Source organism: Lissotriton helveticus, chromosome 3_1 (genome assembly GCF_964261635.1).
Source record: "Lissotriton helveticus chromosome 3_1, aLisHel1.1, whole genome shotgun sequence".
NCBI lineage: Eukaryota > Metazoa > Chordata > Amphibia > Caudata > Salamandridae > Lissotriton > Lissotriton helveticus.
Window position 1 is genome coordinate 316448832 of NC_136061.1, and position 25584 is coordinate 316474415.

General features: G+C 46.1%; 1 protein-coding gene across 1 annotated transcript in view; it reads right to left on the reverse strand.

Moving 5' to 3' along the window:
- NXN (nucleoredoxin) overlaps positions 1–25584 on the reverse strand; it is a 592564-nt gene that overhangs the window by 199105 nt on the left and 367875 nt on the right. The window contains exon 4 of the mRNA XM_078679884.1: positions 1330–1430. Within this exon, the coding sequence (XP_078536010.1) occupies positions 1330–1430 (101 nt within the window). The remainder of the gene's footprint in view (positions 1–1329; positions 1431–25584) is intronic.

Consider the following 25584-nt stretch of genomic DNA (forward strand, 5'->3'; position numbering starts at 1 on the left):
GATATTAATCCTACTTCAGTAACACCCTACTTAAACAGAATTTTCTTCCAAATGTTATTTTGCCCTTCAGCCTTTAAAATATTGCTCATGTTTTACCAGCCTCCAAATTATCTTGGGTGCACTTTCTGGGGCAGCAGGCATGGCTCGGGTGGGGTGGCGGGCGCAAGGGGGACTGCAGGAGGCAGCGGCAGGGGTTGAATAAAAAAAAAAGTGAACTTACTTTGAGGATGGTTCCCGTGTCTTCTCTGCTCGTGCTCTCCTGCCTTCAACAGGAACAAGAAGCAGGCAGCTAGGCTTCCTCCCCTAAGCCAATCACAATGCTACAATGCAGCGTTGTGATTGGTTGGCGCGCCGTGACACAGCGCTCAGCCAGGGTCTGGAGGGGTGAGCATGACTGTTTTGGGTGGCCCGAGAGGGCCGACGAAACAGTCATTGAGCACTTGGGAGTGAGAGAACCACTCCTCCACTGCTCCCAGAGCAGGGTAGCACCACCCACCCGACCGCCCACAATACAGATGGACACAAACCATAAAATTATAATAACTAAGTTATTATCATTTTATGTTTCTAAAGTTGGAACTGCTGTGAAGCAGTGAGGTGGCGCCACTGTGCACTTGACCTTGTATTGCTATCTAAAGGACAGATTGGTCATTGCTCCCATGCCAATATGAAAAATACCACACCAATTTGGACTGAGCCCTTAAGTCCATACTGTTTAGCAAGGCACTTAAACCAAAAATATAAATAAATAATTAAATATTCACAGACTGAAACTAACGCACCTTGACCACCTTCACAGTGGTTGGCAGGATCCATTAATATGTGATCATATAAGAAAAAACTGTGCAAGCAGGCTTCACAAATACCTTATCCTTACCTAATTTATGATTTCCAAAATCCACCAGTGCAGAGATATTGCAGAGCCAGTGCAATGGTCACAAATGTGCGATTTCTTGCCCTGTAGGTGCATAGATCCTCTTTGGTTTGCTTAGCATGCTCCATAAAGGACTTTTACATTGCAAAACTACTAGGAGACAGCGTAATAGGTGCAGAGAGCTGAAACAAGACACTGAAATCTTTCACATGGCCAGAACAAGAGAAAACTGTACAGAACATATGTATGGTAAGGGAATAATGCTGTACAGGAGGTCTGCACAAGTACCATCTCTTACAATCTGTGAAACTAGTTCTAGTGTTAATTTCAGTCATCCATTTAGGAAGAGGACGTGAAGGTGATACATACAGCGTGCACTAGTACATACTCTCACCCCCAAATTGTCTTGTAAAACGTTTATAATCACAAGGCTTGTTGTTTTCCAAGATGTTTACCTGTCTGCACTGATGAAGACAATGTCAAACTTCTGACCAGATTCTTTTATTTTTCTATATGATTCCACCAAGACCCGTGTAAGACTTCGGCATGGTGGACACTGAAAAGGAAAAGCATTCAATAATAAGAAAGGACGTTTATGTAAAACAAAATCACAAACCTTACCATGTTTACTATACCAAATACAACGTTTGTGTTGAACTATTCTGCTTTCCAGTGATGAGATCGACAGTGTGATGTTTTAGTGGGAAGAACTGTATCTACAGCTTTTATAAACCAAAGGTGGACTTGATTAATGGACAGTTTAGGTTCAGAGGGTTGCAATGAGTTCTCATTGTAGGGTGTTTAGGACAAGTTTCTTGGAAGGTATTTAGGTCACGTTTCCTCCAAGGTACGGTGAAAGTGGACATAGTAGGATCTGTTTGAGGGCGTGTTGTCTTCGGAAGGTAGATTGAGGGTAAAACCAGCGCTTAATCTGTGCTGGTAGAAGCAGGCCGTGGAGGATACCAGCATTCGTTTTTGAGGACCGGAAGGTATTATTCAACATCAGATTTTGACTTTGAGCAGGGATACTCATTGCACGGCCTGGGGTCTGCTTGCGGCCAGCCTGACTTTACACATGGTGACCTGGTGAACAGAATTACAGGACTGCTGTTTACCTGGCTGAGCACTAACTTTCAGAAAGATGTACAACGGCAACGGACATGTGAAAATAAGATAAAGACTTCAATATTCAAAAAGTGTACTTCTCCAACATGTGGAATTGTTTCACCTCCGTGCATCAGATTATATATTACTGCTTTCAGTGCCATGAACTAGAAGTACGTCTTCATACATGAACTTAAAAACAATCATGCCCTTGCCATCTCTGACAATGATGCCATTAGTGAACCAAGAGGCAAGTCAGTTGTCTTGAACACCCACCAACCCACCATGTGGTCTAGGTTGTTGTTATACATGGAACAAAAATATAGACTATGGAATCAAACACAAGAGAAGTTTTTGTACAGCGCACATACTGAACTCATATTTCAAGGTGCTCTAACGTGATAATGAAGAACAAGCATTGGCATAGCCAGTAGGTCTCGCCTTAGGAACCCCATATGTTCAGCAGTGCATCACATTATCCATTACAGAACATTACATTAGCTCCTTGCTTAAGCATAGATATACTGATGTTCAAAGATGGCTGGCTTTACCATACAAACCATGGGATTGAAAACCAACATCACTGTTTCATGAGGTTGTGCTCCGGGCTCAGTGAAGTACCGGCCTTAGGTATGCAAGATCCTAGAGCACTGAAGGGGTGTGACAGACCACATCATGGAAACTCAGGGTTGAATGTGGTAGTGGCAGTACCAGGTTGGCCTGCCAGGCGTTGACACCATGCTGGCTACGGGCAGGGGCTAGCGGGCTATGCTCCAGTGCACGAAAAGCGCAGCGAGTGGACCTTGGCGGTGACTGTTGCGAGTGAGAGCAGAGCACCAAGCACATTTGGTACTTTACTTAAGCAGCATTACACCTGGCCAGCAAATGAATGATTTTTATGCCTCGCTCCAGGGCTCACTACGCCACTGGAGTCAAGCTATCCTGGCTGATGAAGGCTGATAGCCAGAAACCGGTCCTAGGATGCTTGATTCCGGTCCAGGGAAGACATGGCTTGGCAGTTCGGTCTGGACTGTTCCCATGAGGCACAAGTCCATGACTGAACTGGGATGGCTTGGTGAGCAAAATAACGATGGATTAAACCCAGATCTGTGACTGGGGGTGAATGTTTTGACATTGAGCAACATTCCGTCGCTCATATTGTGTGTTTTGCTCGCTCCAGGGATAGGCACACTTACTGTGCAGCGAGAGCTGGTGGCCAGCAAGTGCAACTGCAATTACCACGGCCTGGCTTGCCTCTGTTTGTTGTGGCTGGCTGCCGGGCATGATGAGGGCATGAGGCTCCACTCACTCGGCTCAGCAGTCAGGGGTTACCGGTGCTCTGGGCAGGCAGCAGAACTGTGAACTAACCACCACGCCTACTCTCAGTATTTCTGGCGCAACCCCATAAATAGCATTCATAAAAAACACAGATGCTGACTTACAGTAAACCAGCTCGTGGGGGCACGGCAAATAAAGCAGACATTCGCCTTTCTTTTCTGAACATGGCGTCCAAAGTAAATAAAACACAAACACTACTCCTAAAGCAAATAAAAAAAAGAATACATTTCAGAAACACACAGGTTACTAAAGATGCAACTATTCACAACTTGGAGCCAAGTGGGTGAAAGAGAACAGGTCGCCCCCACTCACGAAATTCAACACAAGAAAGGACCTGTTCTATCAACTGTCTGGACTATTATGGACGTCCACCATGTATTTTCTCTGAAACACAATTTTGTGTGACACAACAGTGGATCCATCTCTCCCATCTGCCATAGAGTGACCTCAATCACTAATTTAAAACCTAGTGTTTAATGCTGTATCTGCTTGTGTAACCCTCCTTAAAGCGTGAAGAGGAACTAGAGGTGAAAAAAGGTGAGGAAAAGATGGCAGTGCCTCATGGGAGTTTACAGACTGGTACTCGCCTGTATCCCCAGGTTCTCATCATTAGCAACTGCCAACTTGTAAATCAAACAAGTGGTGAGGAACAAAGAAGAAGAACAAGAACATTTTGTGTTCAGTGTAATATGGGTGAACCCTGTGAGGAGTGCCGGGATCTAGCGTAGGAAACCCGGTATACCTAGTCTAAAAACGGGCTAGACAACCACTAGCTGTACTGCTTTATTCCTTGCTGTGTGTCTGCTCAATTAAAACCAAGATGCAAGGCAAGCCAGACAACCATTCTGTACAGGAATGACTGGATGTTGAGATAATGCATAGCAGTTTGTACATATCCTGTCCATGCTTTGAGAGTAAATTGCTACCATAAAGAAGAGAGCCCGGTAACGATTGGTACTTTACTTAGGCAGCATTATACCCTGCCGGCAACTGAATGATTTTTATGCCTCACTCCATGGCTAGGAACACTTACTTATGCAGCAAGGGCTGGCGGCCGGCAAGATCAGCTGCAATTAACACGGACTGGCTCGTTTCTCTGTGCCTGGTCGCCAGCCGCCAGCTATTATGGAGACATGAGGCTCCACTCGCTCAGCTCAGCACAGTCAGGGGTCATGGTGCTCTGGGCTGGCAGCTGAGCTGCGAACGAACCACCACGCCTACTCTCAGCATTTCCAGCACAACACCTCAACAAGAGAGCATTGAAGCCATTGGAACTTTACTGAAGCAACATTATACCCTGGCACCAACTAAATGATTTTTATTCCCCCCTACGGCTAGGCACACTTATTTTTGAGGTGAGGGCTGGTGGCTGCCAATGGCAGCTGCAATTAACACAGCCTGGCCCGCCTCTCTGTGCCTGGTTGCTGGGTGCCGGCCATGATGAGACTCTGCTTGCTCGGCACAGTCAGGGATGCCTGTGCTCTGGCAGGCAGCTGAGTTGCGAACGAAAGACCACGCCTACTCTCAGCATTTCCAGCGCAGCCCCATTCAAAGCATTCAGTAAACAAGTCCTAAACAAGCCTGGTGAGGGCACAGCAAATAAGTAGGGCAAGCCACCCCAACTTTGGAAGAATCTGGGAAAAGGAAAAGGTGCTGTCAACCACAGACAAAGTGTTCAACAGAGTCATCTTGAACTGAATAAAAGAACACGTTGATGCGCTGTTGCAAAACCAGCAAGCTGACTTTTGCAATGATAGATCCTGCACAGACCTGATTGCAACACTGTGCATTATCATTGAGCAGTTAATGAAATGGAACTCCCCCTCTCTGTCAAGTTCATCAACAATGAGAAGGCCTTCAACAGTTCAGACAGAGAGACACTTTAGAAACTCCTCTGCTGCTACAATGTGCCAGATAAACACTTAAGAATCATCAGGAACTCCAACGAGCGAGTGTCCTCCCAGAAAGTCCATGGAAGACAATTTACGGAAGCCTTCCAAGTGAGGAATTGAGTCCGCCAGGGTTGTTTGCTCTCGACTTTTTTCTCTACCTGAAGGCCATAGACTGGATCATTAACACATCCACAGCAAGGAGAAAAAACTGGATCCACTGGACACCTTGGATCCAGCTCGATGACCTGGACTTTGCAGATGAACTGGCCCTACTCTCCCATACCCATCTGCAGGTGCAAGAGAAGACCGACAAGGTCGCAGCCACATCAGCACAAATTGGCCTCGACATCCACGGGGAAAAACTGAGATCCCGAAGGCTAACATGGCCAGCAAGACTGCAGTCACTCTTGCAGACGACACACTGGAAGAGATGAAAGCCTTCTCCTACCTGGGCAGTGTCATAAACAAGCTGGACAGCACAGGCGCAAATCAAGGGCTGCCTTCATTCAGATAAAGGAGATTTAGAGCTCCAAGGACCTAATGCTGCAAACCAAGAACAGGCTTTTTAACACCAACTAAAAATGTATGGAGCAGAAACTTGGAGGACAATGGTAATCACCACCAACAAAGTCCAGACCTTCATCAGCACCCGTCTGGGGAAAATCCTCTTAATCCACTGGCCAAACACTCAGATACAATGACCTATTGCAACAGACTTTCCTAATCCCTGCTCATGAAGAAATCATGAAAAGACGCTGGGGCTGGATAGGTCACACCCTCCGCAAGCCTGCATTGGACACCACCAGGCAAGTCGGGGCTTGGAACCCTCAAGGGAAAATTAGGCGACCAAGAAGCGCCAGGGTCTGGAGGCTGACTGCAAGGAGATGGGTTACATCTGGAGCCAGTTTGAAATAAAAGCCCATGACAGAGATGCCTGGAGCGTCCTGGTTGATGGCCTATAACCTAGGAGGTTTTGCAAGCATAAGTAAGTACATTTTGGGACTGTGTTGAAGGGTCCACAATAGGCGTGTAGGATACAGTGCTCATCCAATTGCGGGCACTCCATAGTGATGTGCTCTAAAGGACAGGACAAACTGCTGTTATGAACATTGGAGGCCTCAATCCCCTCAACTGCCAACAAGTCCTGCAGCATCCCATAGGGTAAAGTTGTACCTTACAAGGCCCTGGAGTCCTGAGGGCGGTAGGTGCAATCACAGGTGACCACTTTCTTTGGCTTTACAGATTTTTCAGAGTACAGAGATCTACAAGCCTTCCATCAGTCTCATTCACGTAACCAAGGCCATGGTTGCACATGACTTCTTCATACCCGGTGTTGTTACTTCTAATCCTGGCACTGAGGTCCTAATCAGTATGGGGATGTCCCTCTCAAACCATTTCTCCAAGATGGGTTGGAGTCTGTTGTAAACCTGTTCTTTATCCTTCTATTTGTCATCATTTGTAGTTGCACAGCGCAGGATAACATTCATGTTGATCCTCTTTTTCTTTTTGTGGAAGGTCGCTGTGAGGATTCAGGGACTGTGGGTTACCCATCCAATCAGAGCACGGTTGGATGCTGGTGTTCGAATGAGTGCTACTCCCTGAGTGTGTGGGGCATTCTCCTCCTCGTGTCCAGAATAGAATACAGCAGCATTCCTCCTGGAACCTGTCTTTTCTGTCAGGACTGAATCCATATAGTCTATCTAATGCCAAGAAGAGGAAGGTTCTATTTTATCATCTCCGCAGCAGCTTGGGCTGTTTTGCCTGTCTCGTACATGCTCCTCATTTTCCATGTCCCAATGGTGATTGTCTTGGTCGAAATGTCAAGATGGTGATTGTCTTGGTCGAAAAGTCCCGTCATGTAGCTTTGCTGAACTGGGGAGGCCAGCTGTCAATACTGACTCACTTACATCAAACTAAGGCTGCCTGATGTAGGGCGGGAACTCCTTGCCATTGCGGCCTGGACTGCTACCTTCAGTTTCACTGTATGAAGTGTTCTCACCCTTGCCACCTAGGGTGTGCCATACTCCTCCACCCCCACAAACACCAGCAAAAATGGGCAAATCAGACCCTAATCAAGGGAAGCTGGCCTTTTACCAGCATAGGACTACCGAGCAGACACCACACTTGCAGCAATCCCCTGCAGGAGACCAGGGTCTGGATGCTCTAGAGCAGGTGTCTCTAACAGCCGACTGGAAGCTACTAGTAGCTTGCAGAAACCTTGAGAGTAGCTCCCAGCCTTGAGTTCATTTTCAAATAAGAACTGCAATAAATAAGTGTTGCGTTTTCCTTTGAAAGTTAAGGGAAGGCTATGTTTATTTTACATTATTATCAGGCTGCAGACAATGAGTCAATTGGGTCACAGAGTTTCAGACCTAAAGCCCGAGGTATTTAACTCTTAAATAAAAGTCAATCTCAACTCAGTATTGGAGAATGAGAACAAAATTATATTTCTGAATGCTTTTAAATGAAAGAAAATTAAAATGAAGAGTTAACTTAATGATTATTCATTCAATAATTTTTATTCAGTTTTTAAAACCATCAAAGTGCATAAAATCCATTCATTTACATAATCTTATGCTGAATAAATATACTCTAATGAATTACATTTTATATAAATTAGCAACATAAAAACAATTAAAAAACAGAAATAAAAATACATAAATTTCATGGAACAATTTCACAACCATGAAAATCAATAAGCATTCTTAAAAGATGGATAAAGTGCAAAGTGCATTAAAAACATTAGCCCCATTTTCCTAAACACAAATTTCCCATAGTATAATCATATCACTGAAGGCCAAATCAGCCATCACTTGCTAGTGTACCGGACATGTTAGCTACCTTATCTGCCTGGGTCAAGAAATTCTGGCGCCTAAGGCACACGCTTAACAGAAAACGGCTTACAGCTAAGACAATGGAATCAGAAGTATCAGTCTTCAAAATTCTATAAGCAACACAATACTGTCTAACTGCTAGATTCAAGCATATTGGTCGAATCCACCTCCTGTGAATTATGCGGTATTTAGTGCTAAAAACAGGATATGTTCCTCAGAATCCTGTGCTACGCTACATGCAGGGGCTCATACAGAGACTTGATCAGTGGCCAAGTAACTAAAAGCCTTATAGGTAAACATCCCAAACAAAGCCTCCAAAATAAACTTTTTGCCAACAGTGGTGAGATCAGATCCAGAAAGGGCTCAAACTTAGGAAAAAGATTAAAGGATAGGAAATGGGTAGTTAGACGCCCATTTGCCGTACTCTTAGCGTACCCTTCTGCCACGGAACGTCCATTAATTGATTTTTACTCTAGCTTCAGCTCAGGCGTAGATCATATTCCCAGCCAGAACAGAATACGTTTCAGGTATGCTAGGGGTACGATAGACCGGAAACCTACGTCATGTGTAAATATCAATGGCTTGCTTTGGGGCAATTTAAGGGCAGCTCTTAAAAATGTATTCCCAACCACCTCCAGGGATTTTAAATTACACGTCCCAAAGCTAACCTCCATATGTTGAAGAAACTACAGATTTGCCCCCTAAGACTTCAAGAAGGGGGTGGGTGGTGAGAATTGGATGGGACAAGGTCTTGTTTCGAATTTAAAAATTGCTGCCCCCCTTTGCTTTAATACAAAGGGTACTTTTGGTAACCTGGGTGCCCCAGGTATTTGCACTAGAGAAGCGAATACCAAGTTAATAAAAATCTAACACTTTCTCCATCTCCTCCCCTGCCAATATTATTGGTACAATGAAGCCTCTATGGGGTTGGACTGCCATAAATTGGTCTTAATCGTGTTAATTGACAGTCCAGGATCTAGGCAGAATATTTTAAACGTACTCATCAGCGTCTCTAGGCCCTTGGGGGTTCTTGATACTAATAAAGCATGGTCTATGAATAATAAGGCGGGTATTTTGGTTCCCCCTAGAACCAGAGAATCATTATCACAATCCAAGGGGTAACCATTGCAGCCATTTTTTAACAGCAGGAACAACTTGGGGGCAAGGGCACATCTTTGCCGGACTCCTTTAGCAACCTTAAAGGGATTGGTGTTTTCCCCATTTGTACCCCATCTGACTTTAGAAAAACTATCATAGTGAAACCTGCCAAACAAATTGAGGAGGGAGAGGGAAAACCCAAGGTCGCCTAGTGTAGGCAATAACTTATCCCTAGGGACGATGCTGAACAAGAGCAACATAAAGGTTACCCTTTTTTATGTCTACTTCTTTCCACCGTATTAATTGAAACCTAAAAACCTGGTCAACCGCTAATTTTGGGACAAATTCCAGCCTGAAACTGAGTTAATATTTTATTTTTTTTGAACCCATGTGAGGAGCTGATCTAATAAAAGCTTTCAAAAGTTTTTTGGGGAAGAATCAATGAAGCTGATTGTGCAGTAGTCCGCTGGATCAGACTTTAGGCCTTTTTTATATATGGGAATAAGCCCTGCCCCTTTACATGAAGTCGGAATCTCGCCTCCTGCTAAAATGGCATGTAAGCTAGTGTCTCCAAATTGCGGGTTCAGACTTAAAGAGGTCCACCAGGATTCGATCTAGCCTGGGTGCCTTTCCTGCCATCTGAGATCTAATGGCCACGGTCACTTCGTTCACTGAGAATGCCCATTACCTCTTTAATCATATCTAGTTTAAAAGGATGTGGAGGAAACATAGAATCAGGGGGGGTCAAGGTTCGCAGCGGTTAGAGGGGAGCTATTATATAAAGATTCAAAGTAATTCACCCAATCTTGTGGGAGAATATGTGTTTCTGGCTTCATCTTATTGGTCTTGACGCCACATGGTATTATATGCCAGAAAGCTACCTGGTCCCCCAAGTTTGCTGGAGATAAAATGTCATTCCAAATGACTGTATCTCATGTAGATTTTGCATGCTTCAGGACTAGTTTGTAGTTTGCTCTAGCTGACTTTATATCCTGCGAGATCCCTCTTTTGAGGGTACTCAGGAGATTGCAATTGGATGACCTACAAGTCCAGTCAATACCATGTAGGAGCTTTCTTCTGAGAGAGGTTCCTACGTGTGGGAGGTTTAGTAAAGAAGCTCAGTTTCGATTTCTCATACCATTTGGAATGAGGATCCATAATCATGTCAGGAGCTTTTTCTAAGTTAGCCATGTAACAAAATAGGGACTAAGTCATGATTGAGTGCGGTATACTTGGACTCATTGTTCATAATGCTCTCCCCCTTAATTCTCCTCCGATTGTCACTGACTGAAAGAACACCTCCAGGCAATTGGGGAGTCCCACTTTCCCGTTCACCACTTTCACTAAGGGAGGGGGAAGTGTCATTCTCACATCCAGGCAAGTTTTCCATATCAATAAGATTTCCCCAGGATTGGAGATGTAATAAAAAATAGTCAATACAGCTCTAGTAGATATTTCTTTTAAAATCTTGGTGTTTTACCTTTACATGTCCTCATACAGCAACACATACAAAGATCCAGCATTTGCAGGGCAACCCATGGAAGCAAGGTTAAGGGTGGACTCGAAATTTGGAGGATACGCCAATACTGGTCTTCCTTTCCTGCTATTTCATTATGAAATGCCAATGGTTCAAAGCATACGTTAAAATCCCCAGCCACAAACATAACTGCTTTTTCCCATGGTAAAGTGGAAATGTAGTCAATCAAAAGATGAAGAACATGGGAATCAGCTGATTAGAAGACACTCCTCTTAGATACATTGAAAAGAATAATTTTATTTCATCTGAGTTAGAAATCACAATACCAAGTAGGCACCTGGACACCTAGCTTGGCATTTTCTTGTGGCCTCCAGTTCATGCTTATTCCTAGCAGATCCAGTGCCACTGGGTTTTCCCACTCAAAGTTGTTCCCGCCAACAGAAGCCCGTCCACCCCAGGACCTACTTAATGCAGGCCACAGCTCAACAATGTGCCACTGGTGTTGCAGGGATGCTGCTCATATACATAACTGTGCACAGAGACCCAGGACATCAGTGAATTGTGGTGGACCAAAAAACTCACCTCAGTACCTAGAACCCCTAACTGATTAACATCAGTTTCACATTAGCTCTTCGTCCTATAGCAAAGGTACCAATGATTAGACAACCAGAAAATGCGACTTAGGTTACTCTCAGGAATGGTGGGAATCAAGAACACTCTTTCATTATATTCTCATACCAGTCCACAACATGGGTAAAGAAAGACACGATAAAGTTTAAAATATTTATTATAACGACGTGCTCTAAGATGCAGTATTTTTGCGACCATAAGCAGACATATGATTAAAAATAACACTATCAGCATTGTTACAAATCCATAAAACACAAAAGAAGAAATTATATTATAATGATGGTGGGACAGGTTATATAGCACCTAGTATGCCACCCTCCCTAGCTAGAAACTATGATAAATATAGAAGGTCTCTTAGGCTTGAATGGGGGATCCCATACCTCCAAGATCAGCAGAAGTGAATCACATCATGATCTGCAATAGCTCGGGAAAAGGGCTTCCTTCAGAGTGTCTAAATCATGCATGCAGTAGGATATTAAAGTCGTCAGGATTTCAGTTAGCTGCAGCTGTGTGCATGTTATGTCTAGTGTATGAGTTGATCAGCCCGAACAACACCGAACATTGTTTTGATAACCTTGGAGGCTTCAGCACTCATGTGCAGACTAAGGTCGAGCAGTAAGTCTAGGGACGTTGAAAACAAGCCATTCTCATGTAAAGCAATTCACTCAGCCGAACTTACAACAGTTACATATGGTGTTGTGTGCAAAAGCAGCTAAAAGGTGAAATGGCGTTTAAACTTGTAATAAGCTTATGCTAACATAGCAATGTGGGCAAGTAAGGCCCAGCCCTCACTACGCGCTCCCTTGATCGGAACACGCACAGAACGGGGGCAATTTGAAACGCAGAGTTTAAGTTCGAGTGAGACAGAACCAAGTTCAAATTTTGCCAAACAGGAGAATTGGGAGTAGTATTCCGAATCAGCAATAACAAATAAAAAATCAATTTCAGTCTACACGATGCAGGGGCTGTATAGTGTTTAAGGCACAGAATGTGAATTGAGCAATAAAATAGATAAAAAATCATGAGTCACAAAATGGGTTTGAAGTTGAAACCACTTCAATCCAAAAGAGTATAAGCACAGTACGTTGCAACTGCTTCCAAGAGGAAGTCAATGTTCTCATCGGAAACATTTTAGCCATCCAATTCAATAAAGGGAAAGAACACACATGTTATTTGACAGCCGGAGCCTCTAGCACCATCAGAGGACAACTCGGGTGTTCTTTGAGATAACTGCGTGCCAGAAAATCCTGGGCTGCAGACCATATGTTCTAATTACCTAAGACTCCATGTGCCGCTGCGCAGGCCATTATTCCAATACCAGAACAGTCTAACTCATGAGCAACTAAGGGACTCATAAGTAGATCATAATCCGGTTTAGGAGCCACCATATTGCAGGGACAAAAAATCCAGAGCCCATTCGAAACAGCAATCCAGGCAATGGAAGACAGGCTGCACGCATGTAAAATACGAGAAACAGAAAGATAATCCATACGCCACACTTAATGTAGGCAGCGGGAGCTCTCCATAGTAATCAAGCATCCGGTTACGAAGCTGGAGCAGCCGGGGCAAGTTGTCGTGGGGCACAGATTGTGCAGCCATTTTTGAGCAAGCAAATCAACAGCAGTATACCATCAACAACAGACACTACATCCTGGACGATATCCACAACAGAAGAAACGATATTGTCCAATGTGTAAATTCGGGAAGAAAAGTTGTTAATGCTGTTAACAACTGCAACCACTTTTTCTAAATTTGCTTGGTCTATCTCATGCAATCTAGAAGCCGGTTCAATTTGAGATAGTTTCCAAACTTCATTGTAAACAGCATGTACCCATTGTTTCACTCTGCCTCCCACAGGGCCCTTAAAGTCATTCAGATCAACATCTTCACTTAATTTGGACAGATGGAGTTTGACTGACGCTAAGGTGGAATGTTTGAGCCAGTTCTGACATAACTTGCCTACCGAATAGGTAGTAACAGAAAGATCACTTTGAAAATGGGGCTCTACTCTCACCTGCGTATAGCCAGGGGCCAGACCCAGAAATCGATGTTGGCATAAATCAGAACTTTTTTGCCATAATAACCAACCTCAGGAATGGAAACTGAAAATGTTAAAAGACGAATTCAGCAACAGAAACTGTAATTCACTAAGGGACAAATCTGTATGATTGTACCATGTTGCGTATTCTCCTAAATCAGGAAGAGAGGGAGCATTTAATTTTTTAGAGGTAGCCAATCCAAAGCAGGTGGTCTGTGAAATTGTCGAATTCAAAAACAACATATGGTTCGGGATGAGACATGCACGATGCAAAGCCTCAGTGCCTTTTACCTGCCAGTTTTTAGAACCCCAAACAGATTTAAGATCAACAGTATCTTTCCACAGTTCAAAGCCCCAACTGCTAATTGGTCAAGAAAGGATTTAGAATATAATTTAGTGTGGGTAAGTCTAACTTTGGAAGAGGACTCACCAGTCATTTTAAAATAAAATAAGTCAGGATTTGATTGATTAAAATCAGTAAAAATTCAAAAAAATTCAAAAGAGTTTTTGAGCTGCCCTCAACGGGAGCCGGACAATGTTCCCATTGCATATAATTAACCTCAGTCCTAAATGTGTTTGCTTTGTGCAGAAAATGGTTGCCATAATGTTGGTAACAAAATAAATCAGCATAATTTGCTGAGTCCAAATACAAATCTTCAGCATCAAAAGCAGCATAATATTTTAAATCAGAAAACAGAGCCTCTATGGCCTGGAAATCCCAATCATCAGAGTGTATATTTTTTTTGACCACATCCCTCATTGAAACACGTAGTACATTGGGAACATTAATAACCTCTGTGGGACCATGGATTTGAAATCTGACAGCATCCCATACAATCCCATCTAAAACGGGCCAAGCAGTGATATTAACAAAAGTCTGGTCCCTCTCCATGATGTGAGATGAGGAGTGGGGTGACAAAGTTCCATCAATTAACCGAATTGAAGTTCTTTCTTGAACATAGTATCCATTTACAAAACGGAAAAATGCACCACAAATCCAATTGACATGAACAAAAAAATTGAAAAAAGCACTAGCCAAATGTAAGTCCAAGGAGGTAACAAAAAGTGTTTCTTAAACCTAACAGAAAAAAAATCAAAATTTTCGATGGGGACTTTGACGCAACAGAGTCAGTGTCAAATGAAAAGCGTGACTGGTTAACTGCAGAAGTTTGCAAATCGGGCATCGACAAGTCTGTAGGGTAGGTATACCTCTGTCTCATTAAGGGGATCACCAGCCGGTGTATTCAATAAAGGATCAGTAACTATAGGCATCTCGATGGCCATATCAGGCCTGGTGGTACTCGCCGAAGCCAAAACAGAATTTCTCAGCATCGCTGTACAGGAGACCGCTGGAGTCATACTAAGAAGAATCGGCCACTAGCTGTAATTTGACATGGTCAATGGAGATGTACCTGTTTTCCTTGCGAGCAGGAAGTGGTGGTAAAATGACTGATCTTGTACCCTGCACGCCAAGTACAGGAATTGGTGCATGAAATGAGGGGTCGAAATCCTTGTTCTCCACCTTCTCTCGGACCAGATCACCAACTCGGGGTAGCTAGCCAACTACCGGAATCTGAAGAGCAGCATCAGATGTGGAGGGCAAATGTTCCTTTGCAAGACTGTCTCTGGTCTTTTGTAGGTTCTGTAACACAGTACAATGTTCTTCTACGTCAAAGGATGCAGCAGACGCCACCATGTCTAGACCCTCAAGGTCCGGAACAAACATTTTGATGCCAAAGAGCATTTTGTATGGGGTCTGCCAACCCAGAGACCTTCTAGGGAGATTATTAAGTGCACGCTGCACGCTATAAAGATGGGCTAGCCAGTTCCGGCCTGTGCCTAAGACCTTAGCTGTCAAGGATTGCTTTAAGTCACGGTTCATTCGCTCCACAACCGAATTGCCCTCAGGCCTATATGGAGACGAAAATTTGACTAGGACCCCCAATGAACGCATGGCATCCTTGTACGCCTTAGTAGCGAACATTGGACCCTGGTCCGAATGAAAGGTACCACATGCAAAACGTCCCACAAAGACACGCAAATCCCTGATGACAGTGCGGGCATCAGTACTCCTTTGTGGCCACACCCAAACAAAGCGTGTGCACTAATCAACTGCAACTGAGAGGTACTTATACGCAGTATCAGAGGAGAAAGGACCGCAGTGATCTAAATAAACACACCCAAGCTGTTGATTAGATATGTACAACTGTGTCTGGGGCGGGAGCGCAGCAGTTGAAGGTTTAATCTGCTGGCATATGCCACAATGAAGGACATAATCACGCGTCTGTACAATCCACGCCACCAGTAACACTGTTGTAAAAGAGCTACAGTAGCTGACACGCCGGCGTGAGCAGAGGCATACCCTCGTGAGCTGCTGTTATCAAGGCTTGCCTGCGGTTCGCGTTGGGAATCAACCTGTCACCAACACCGTTAATTCTCACATAGGGAACTTTGTCATGACTTAAAAGATAAAAGTATTTAGAAGGGAAACCTCTAGGGTAATTACCTCCTTTCTCTGTTGCGGCAATAACTACCAAGATCAATTATACTTTTGGAATGTGTAACTGCTGCTACTAAGTATGTCGCAACTGCAGTCTTCGGTGCTTCATCAGCAAGACAGTTACCAACAGGGTGTACCCCATGCATTGGTGACAAGAGTATGAATTACAAACACGAGTGGGAGCTTTTCTTTAAGCTCAGCCTCTCGGACCCATAGCATTTTGTATTTAATCGTGCTACCTTTGATAACGCAATAGTCATTCTGAATCCAAAAGAATAAATTGTCATTGTAAGACTGAACACAGTAGTCAGTCACTCACAATAAGAGTAGTCACACAAGGGTCAGCATACTCCAGTGCAAGTACCAGAGCACTTAGCTCTGCCAATTGGGCGGTACAGCCCCCTAATGTCTGTGTATGCACGACATCGGACTTGAACTCTCAATTCACCAAAGTACCAACCACTATTGCGCAGGCCACAGAATAAGCATGTTTTGAAACCGTCGCCGGTTGCGCCGATCCGTCAGTGTATATGATACAATGGAAGTCCACCAGCGGGCACATGGTCAGAGGAGCAGGATGAATGAACTCATACTGCAAGTACTCTTGAGTTTGTAAAGTGGAGTCAAAGATGAACGTGACATTCGGAGAGGTCAAGGACGTGGCCCATTGTATCCACCTAGGGTGTAAAGCTTTTGAATTCGGTACACTGGCTTTCGTCACTGCCTCCAAGGCAAGATACGGTGTACCAACCAACATGCGTTTCCACTGCGTCAGTGCCCGTACTTTCAGAATCGCCATCTGCACTGCAGTCAAAACTTTTTCCACAGTGGAAAACCGAATTCAGCCAAAGTGTACATGTGTGACTTGTAAGCTATAGGGACTGTATCACACTCATTAAAATTCAGGTACCCGAAAACAACTGCGCCTGGCACAATTCTTATCACCAGGTTTGTGTGGTTGTCACGAGTCAGTAAGAATTTAGATTCAAGAAGATCAGACTGCAAACATCGTAACATTGCAGAATGTTCAGGCAGCCAGCAAGATTTGGTAAAAGTAGGTTGTACCAAGGCATAAAGAGGCTTGATACGCTTGGCATATTCGGGAATGTAGATACGCCTAAAATTCAAAAAACCCAGCAAAGATTGTAGTTCCGGGGGCGTGGCTAGCGACCTGGCAAAGATGGCCGCAGCCTAGTTGAGCTCCGCGCCAGGCGAGGCTTTCCCTAATTAATCCCGACATTTCTCCTGTCTGCAGATCGTGCTGCTTCTTGTTCTCTGAGGCGGAGGAACTTTCGACGACATCGGAGCCACTCCAACTTGCTAACGGCGCAGAAATCGCCGAGTTCTGTTGCGGGCAAAGTTGTGGCCTAAGAAGCTTGCGGAAGCCGGGGACTCCAGTACATCCTGACCCCAGAAGTGGACGGATCGGTGTCGCACTGCGGCCGCCGATGGTGTGGGGGGCGCCGAGACGGAACGACCGCTGAGGCCTCGGCGCGAGTGTTGGTGCCCTGCCACGGACTCCGGGGGCCCTGACCTGCGGAGGGAGGAGGGAAACATCGGCCCGCGCCTGGGGGGGGGAGGATCGCGACCCGTGGCGCGGGCGCCTGCAGCGCTGGAATCTCTGCCCGGCTACAGAGGCGTCTGGCATCTAGATGGAGATGGGAGCAGAGTTGCGGATGTCGGAGGAGTGATTGGTGACTGCGGGCTGCTGCATATTTGAAGACCGCCCTGGCGTTGGAGTGGGAGCGGGGCACGCGACCATAATGACCCATGATTTGCCGAGCTGGAGGTGCAGCAGTGGAACAGCTCCATGCTTAAGGGGCACGCACTTACCCGAGCGCAATAACTGCCCATTTATCCAGCGGTCTCAGGACAGAGGCCCCCTTTCTAAACGCACACAGTAGACCTGGCCGGGACCTCTGGGCCCACAATAGCAGACACTGCTGGTGCTAGAACTCTGGTGCCCGAGGAGGGAGAAGGGGACTGTTCAGGGGTGTTCCAGGGCGACAACAGATTGTACTACTGGCCATAACGAGCAGTGCCCTGCATCGCACATTTACAGTGTTGCAAAATGAGTGGCAGGGGGAACAGGGTACAGCAGCCCCCAAGGTTGGATAAATATGCCTATAATAAAGACCCCCCCAAGTGCCCCTAAGGGAGATGAAGCGCCAACGGTGGTTCAGCCGACTACCATGCCCGAGGGAGCGGAGGAAGTGACCCTTTTGGATGTGATGGTGGCCCTCCGAACACTGCAATCGTCCATGGGCACCATTTCCACAGATATCTCACATCTGCGGGTGGACTTTTCTAAAATGGGCGATCACCTGGTGGAGGTTGAAAAAACGACTGAGGGCCTATCCGCAGACACCGCGACACTGCAACAACAAATGAAGAAGCTGAAAGAGGACAATAAGTTGATGAAGGCCAAGCTTGATGACCAAGAAGGGCGCTCCCGGCGCAACAATGTACGCCTGGTTGTGGTACCGGAAAATACAGGCGAACGAGCACTAGATCTTTTCATGGAGGACCTCATTCAGAACCAACTGCAGCCGCGGGGACTTTCCAATTATTTTTCAGTGGAGAGGGCCCATCGGATGCCTGGTAGTAGACCACGGCCGGGAGCGCCGCGGCTGCCAATCCTGGCGCGCATTTTCAACTTCAGAGATCTCGACGCCATTTTGCAGGCAGCTCGTGTCGCCCCGCCGCTTAAGATCGACAATGCTGAAATTGCCTTCTATCCTGATTACACGACGGCAGTTCAACAACAAAGGCGCAGTTTTCTGGAAGTTAAGAAAGAACTGCGTGGTCTAGAACTGAAATATTCTATGCTTTTTCCAGCAAGGCTCCGAATTGAATCGGAAGGGAAAACGTGATTCTTCGACACGCCGGGAGAGGCGCGAGACTGGCTGGAACGGTGGAGGCCGGCCAGACGGTCCAGGAACCGAGCTGCTACGCAGAATGGTCATTGATGAGAACTGAGAATGCACAAAATGATGACACTTCAGGGACCTCGAATTGTTGGGACTCTTACGAAGAACGGAGTGGGAAGAAGGTGTCGGCGGCCATGCACTCGAGGTGCTATCCCTGTATTGCTAACCCTAGTCTAAGCTTCTGCATAGGGGCGCCGACTAAATGGAACACTACGTACTTGAGGTGTGGGGCCCAGACCTTTGAGGTAAAACAGTCTGATTTCGGGAGAGTGTCCCACATAGTAGCAAACTATTGCACTACTAGCAGCGGCACAGAGCAGAGACTATCAGATAGAGAGGCCATGTACTGGTAGCGGAAGACTAACCCCCACCCCCCCACACTTTCTCCACGAGTAATGTGGTTTGTTTGGGACTTTAAGCACTCTGCTCTGTTGGGGTGGCGGGCAGTTCTGGATCCGCCGGGCAGGGTTACAGGGAGGGGGGTATGGGGTATGGGGTTTCGGTACAGTTCTGTTTTGTTTCATGTTGGCAGTTCTTCAGGGCACAAATATTGAAGCGTATAGCTGCGACACACAGAGGTTGTATGACTGTATTTTGCTTCACTAAGTTACCGCTTGACTTTGACACATATGTATACACAAACCCAGCAGGGCACTAGTCCGCAACTGACCCACCTGACCCCGAGGGCACCACGGACTGTTCTGACTTGGAATGTGAGAGGGCTGGGGGACAAGGTGAAGAGAAGCCTGGTTTTACAATATTTAAAGCGATGTACACCTGCAGTAGCCCTCCTCCAGGAGACACACCTAGTGGGATCCGCTTGTAAGGCCATGGATAGGTGGGGGTATAAAATGGTGGCTCACGCCGAATTCACCTCAGACGTCTAGGGGTGTTGGGGTGCTAATTAAAAAGAACTTCCCGCTCATAGTGCAGCACACGCGGGTGGATGACCAGGGTCGCTTCGCAGCGGTTACATGCAAATGGGAGGGACAACTGTTTAACTTAGTTTCGGCATACATTCCACCATCCCTACATGCGCAGGCACACCTCGCCCTCACTGCATTCTTGCTTGCATTGCCGGATGCGACACTGTTGATAGGGGGCGACTTCAATGATATAGTAGATGGTATTTTAGATAGGCACCCCACAAAACCGATGCCACCTCGTAGTCACCGTCTGCCCTGGGACTCACGGACGCCTGCAGATACAAACACCCCAGTACCAGACAGTTCACTTTCCATTCCGGGGTACACAACGGTCTCACACGCATTGACTACTTCCTGGTCTCAGCGGGAGGTTTGGAAGGGATAACCGAAGTAGATATTCGACCTAGGGGGATCTCAGATCATTCACCGGTCCTACTGCAGTACACGCGCCACCGGGCCCTTCGACGGCGAGTATTCCCCATGCATCCTAACTATTTACACATCCCTGCAGTACTAAAGGGTCTTATGGACACTACGAAACACTGTTTTCAAGAAAATGCGGGTTTGGCAGATTCAGACAGGATATTATGGGAGGCCTATAAAGTAGTTATACGAGGGCAAGCAATAGTGTCAATTACAGGACATAAGCGGGAAAAAAGGGCAGAATTGGACAGACTGGAGGCTGAATAGGATGATGTAACGGCACAGCATGCAGCTCACCCGACGCCCCACCTTGTACAAGACGTACGACTTAAACAAAGTAAATTCGTGGCATACCAGAGGGAGATGGTCATGGACAACCTCCAAGCCACGCGTCAGGGTATACAAGCTGGGGGATAAGGCCGGAAAAATGTTAGACTGGTTAGACAAAAAAGAAAAAGCCAATAGAGCGATTGCACAACTACGCACGACCGCGGGTTTCATGGTAACGACCCCTGCCGATATAGTAGACACCCTGGCATATTATTTTGAACAGGTATATGCCCCTCGCACCGCGTTCACGGTTGAGGAGGGACACGCGTAAAAAAAAGATATAGCCATGCCACGCCTCGCGTCTGAGGAGGCACTTCTTCTAGAGGCTGATATATCGGTTGATGAACTTCAGACGGCCATTTGCTCTCTTGCGTCGGGTAAAGCGGTAGGACCCAACGGACTCCCAATTGAATTGTATAAGAGTTCTCTGCGCAAACACTGGCCCCTTACCTCTTGGACATGTTCCGGGACAGTCTTCAGGCTGGTGAGTTGCCGCGCGATCAGCGGCTGGCCACAATTATAGCAAAACACAAACCGGGCAAACCCCCAGCGGACTGTCGTTCTTACCGCCCCATATCTTTAATTAATGTGGAACCGAAGATACTGGCAGTGCGGCTGACTCCATACCTTTCATCCCTGATAGACCCGGGCCAGTCCGGGTTTATGCCCCAGCGTAGCACGGCACTTAATCTGCGACGATTGTACGCAGTGATGGCCCGGAGGTCCTACATACAGGAGCCCGCAGTCATCCTCTCCGTGGACGCCAGTATGGCGTTCGACACAGTGGAATGGCCGTACCTGTTTGCGGTGCTGCAGACCTGGGCTTCGGCACCAAAATTTGTGCCTGGATCCAGCTGCTCTACAATAATCCACTGGCACATGTGCGGCAAATGGGCACATCTCTAGGGACTTCCCACTTGCTCGGTGAACGCGGCAGGGATGCCCACTGTCCCCTCTGGCATGGATCAGGTGGGAGCCTTCTATTCGAGGACTCCGGTGGACTGATGTCTGGGAAGATCCGATATCAGTATACGCTGACGACGTGTTTTTGTACCTTACCTCACCTAGGAAATCAATCATCGAATTATTGAATGTCTGTGAGAAGTTTGGTAGAGTGTCTGGATATCGGATAAATTGATCTAAGTCCGTTCTATATGTGCTGACCGCCCCCTCCCCCCCCCGCTGCTGCCTGTGGACTGTCCACTACGGGTCACTGATGAAGCCTTTAAATATTTGGGCATCTACGTTACGCCTGATTCGGGCGACTTCTATGCGAAAAATCTGAAGCCTCAACTAGACCGTTTTAAGCGTGATGTACGGGTATGGCAAAGCCTCCCCCTCACGATGTTGGGAAAGGCAGCACTATACAAAATGATGGCGCTCCCACAATTTTTGTATGTACTTGAAAACACATCATTTCCGGTTCCACCAGGCTATTTCAAGGCCATAGCAGCGGAGGTGTCCGGTCTTTTGTGGGGAGGCAGACCGGCACGGATTGCCCAGGATAAACTAATTCGCAGCTGGTATGACCGAGGGATAGCGCTTCCTAATGTGGAGCTTTATTAATTACTGGGCGGCACATCTCAAACTGATACATTTTTGGCTGCACACCCCGCAGACTGAGCCGGCATATCATACAGACAGGCAAAACTTAGAAGATAGGAGACTGATGGGGAACTATACAGTCGCCGCAGACCCCCAGATTTGCTCGGCACAACGGAGCATACAATATGTATTTGGTACCAAGCGCAGGTCCGCCTCAAGTGCGCTGGAACCATTACGCAAATGACACCGTTATGGGACTCACAACGATTGGGCTGCCTCTGCAGAAGCAAAGGGTTCCAAAACTGGGATAACATAGGTCTTTCTGTGGTGGGTGATCTTTGGAGGAAGGGGGAGGTGGTCGAGTTTACACAGCTGCGAATACAGTTTGGGATGGCACAGACTGAACACTTTAGATACTTGCAGATCAGGCATGCGCTCCGGGCGGTCATACCTCCAGGTACCTCCTTGCAGGAGTCCACCCCACTGGAGGATAGACTATTGACAGAGCACATGACAAGCAGGGCGACGTCATTGACGTACCGAAAACTAATTTACAACTTGCCAGACCCAACGTTCAAATTAAAACAGACCTGGTCTCGGGATATGGGTGACCTAGATGAATCCGAATGGCAAGAAGCCCTGTCATCCCCCCCGTGAGACAGCGATACCCTCCAGGCTACGGTTGGTCCAACTCAAGGTACTCTATCGCACTTATTACACCAGATCAACGCTTTTCGTGATGGGGGCGGCCCCACATAAGTACTGTTTACGCAAATGCGGGCACGTTCTACCACACTATTTGGGACTGTACATACATTGCGGCATACTGGATTAAAATAATGCGCACAATCTCACAAGCAATAGAAATTTCGGTTCTACCGGAGCCGCGACGCTGTCTACTGAATGTGTGGGAGCTAAATGATTTAAATCATCAACAACAAGATTGGGTTATGTTGGGTATGGTGTTGGCGAAACGTAATATTGTTATGTTGTGGGGGGCTGAAGCTCTGCCTACACTCCAAAAGTGGTGTAAAGACATGGATGAGGAAATGGTGGCGAAGAGGGCGGTCTTTGTTCATCGTGGGTGTCCTCGGAAGTGGGAAAGGGTGTGGGGGGCCTGGAACAGGTTAAGAGGCAATATCTGTGAACCGCCGGACATTGCAGCAGAAGATGTCTCCATATAGTGGGAATGTGTTGATGAGGAAGGGACAACTACTGGGTGTTGTGGATATATTCGTTTTAATAACATTGTACAGTGTCACTGTGAGGTGTTACTTTGCAGCTTTTGGTGTGTTTGCGGCTAATAACAGATCTTAAATGTATGTATATTTGCCCTGCTTTGCAACTTAATAATAAAAATAAATAAAAAATAAAAAAAGATTGTAGTTTCTTCAGAGTTGTCGGAGCGCGCAGCAGTGCGCATTTCTCCAGGAAGTGAGGTGCTAAACCTCGACCTTCATTGTTGAACTCATAGCTCAGGAACAACACTGTGTACTCTGCAATATGTGATTTTGCAGTTAAATTTGTAACCGAAGTATGCAAACATGCAAATGATGCAGTCAACACTACACAGATGCAGCCATAATTTGTCGTCTGAGAGATAAACGTCATCAACATACGAACATGCATCCAGGTCGAGTCTCTCCAAAAGAGAGACTATGCAGGCAGCAAAGATGCCTGGACTGTTCTTATAGCCCATAGCTAATCTTCTGAACTGTTTCTAATTACCGCCACAGGTGAACGCTGTCCATTGACTACTAAGAGATGACAGGTTATGGCTAAAAAAGCCATTGGATATGTCAAGTGTGGTTTTAAAACGCTTACGCACAAGACTATCCACAAGGGCAGAACTGTGAGTATTTTGTATCGTGCAGGTCCGACAATGAGAGTTCAAATGCCGGTAATCCAAAACCAAACGATACAAGCCATCAGGTTTAGTCACAGTAAAAAGAGGATTATTCATCGTATACACACGTTTCAATCACACCTTGATATTCCAATTGTTCAAGGATTTCCGCCACGGGAGCTTTCGCTTCACGCCGCATGGGATATTGGGGTTGAGGCTGTGGCAAAGACCGCAATGGTATCTCACGTCTGGGGGAAAATTTGTCCCATCCACACGGAGTATGGTACAACGCCAGTGCAAGCACCTTAGCCCACTCTGCTGCAAAATTCAGGGCCTGCTCCTTTGGCACTGTGTGTGCGAAAGCAGGGAGGATTTATTTTATTTATTTATTTATTTTGAAAGTTTTATATAGCGCGAACAAGATCTTTGCAGATATCAGAGCGCTTTACATAGAAAGGGGGAACATGAGGGAACATAGTCAAACAGGTACGTCAGTAATGCTAATAGTACAAATACGTGGGAGCATAGAAGATCACGTAAGTCGATAATACAAGTAAAACAAATAAGCAAAGGGGTTGAACAAGTAGTACAAATCGGTGCAGAGTCTTAAAAGATTTCAAAATAATACTTCAAGTGTATTTAGCCATGAGGATAGCTTTTACTTCTTTCTTAAAAAGTGTAGAGGAGGAGATACGCCTCGTTTCGGGAGGGAGTGAGTTCCAGATCTTGGGTGCCATTCCTGAGAAGGAGCGTTAATATGTTTTTTCCTTCCGGAATCTTCGAGGCTTCAGCAGAAGAATGTTTGTGCCTCTGGTGTTTCTAGAGCCGCCAGAAATTGTCAACTTCTGAGTGAGATAGCCGGGTGAGCTCAGGCGATTTTCAGATGTATTCTGGCTTCAAAAGGCAGCCAGTTACCTCCTCCCCTTGCGGAGCAGACAGAACGAAGGGTGGGAGCCAATCAGCCTCTGCTAACAAAATGTCATAGGTAGTAGTCAGATTTTCCCAAAATACCCCTTTAAATATTACATTGTATGTCACCTTCAATTAACAGGACTATTTCATAAAGTCTTTCAGGGGGAGCTACTCTAGTGTCAGCTGTTTCAACAACAACAAACCTGTCAGTTGCTGTAACCTTCAGAAATAGACGCAATGCTTCCCGCACTACTGTAATTTCCGCCGCGCTGTCTCACAGCATCAGCGCTCATGTCAGATTCCGAAGCTGTGTTCTCACTATCCGTGGCATACCTCGCTGTTAAAGCAACAACTTTTTTCTTCTGAAACTGGGGCCTTTGATGCGGTGAGTCATCTCGCTTGCCTTTACCGTCGGTCTTACGGGGCTGGTCTCTGCTTTGCTGGGCACCCCGACCTTTGCCGCGGTCTCCTCCACTGGTGGGTGAGACCAATGTATCCTGCAAAGAGCGAGGAGAACGTTCATCAGGAACCTGAAACGATCAGGTGACTTAATACTAGCTCTGTCACGCAAATCATATGTGCGCTCAGTAGACTCCGGTATTGGCGAAGCAGGACGTGCCCACTGTTTCTGTTGCTTTTTTCCCTGTTTTTTATTCTTATTCCAATTCTGTTTTAGATAAGGGGGGGCTTTCATCTTTAACAGAAGACGCCACCTTAGTTTGCTTCTGCACTGCTGTTTTAGCAAAAGGCTCAACGCCCAAACTATTGCGGCCAATGGTTTTATAAGCATCATCAATGATTTTTGGTAATTGCCGGGGCTTATCGGCATCGGGGACTGTGCGTAAAGCATTAGACACTTGGAAGCTCACAGCATTCCCCTTAACATT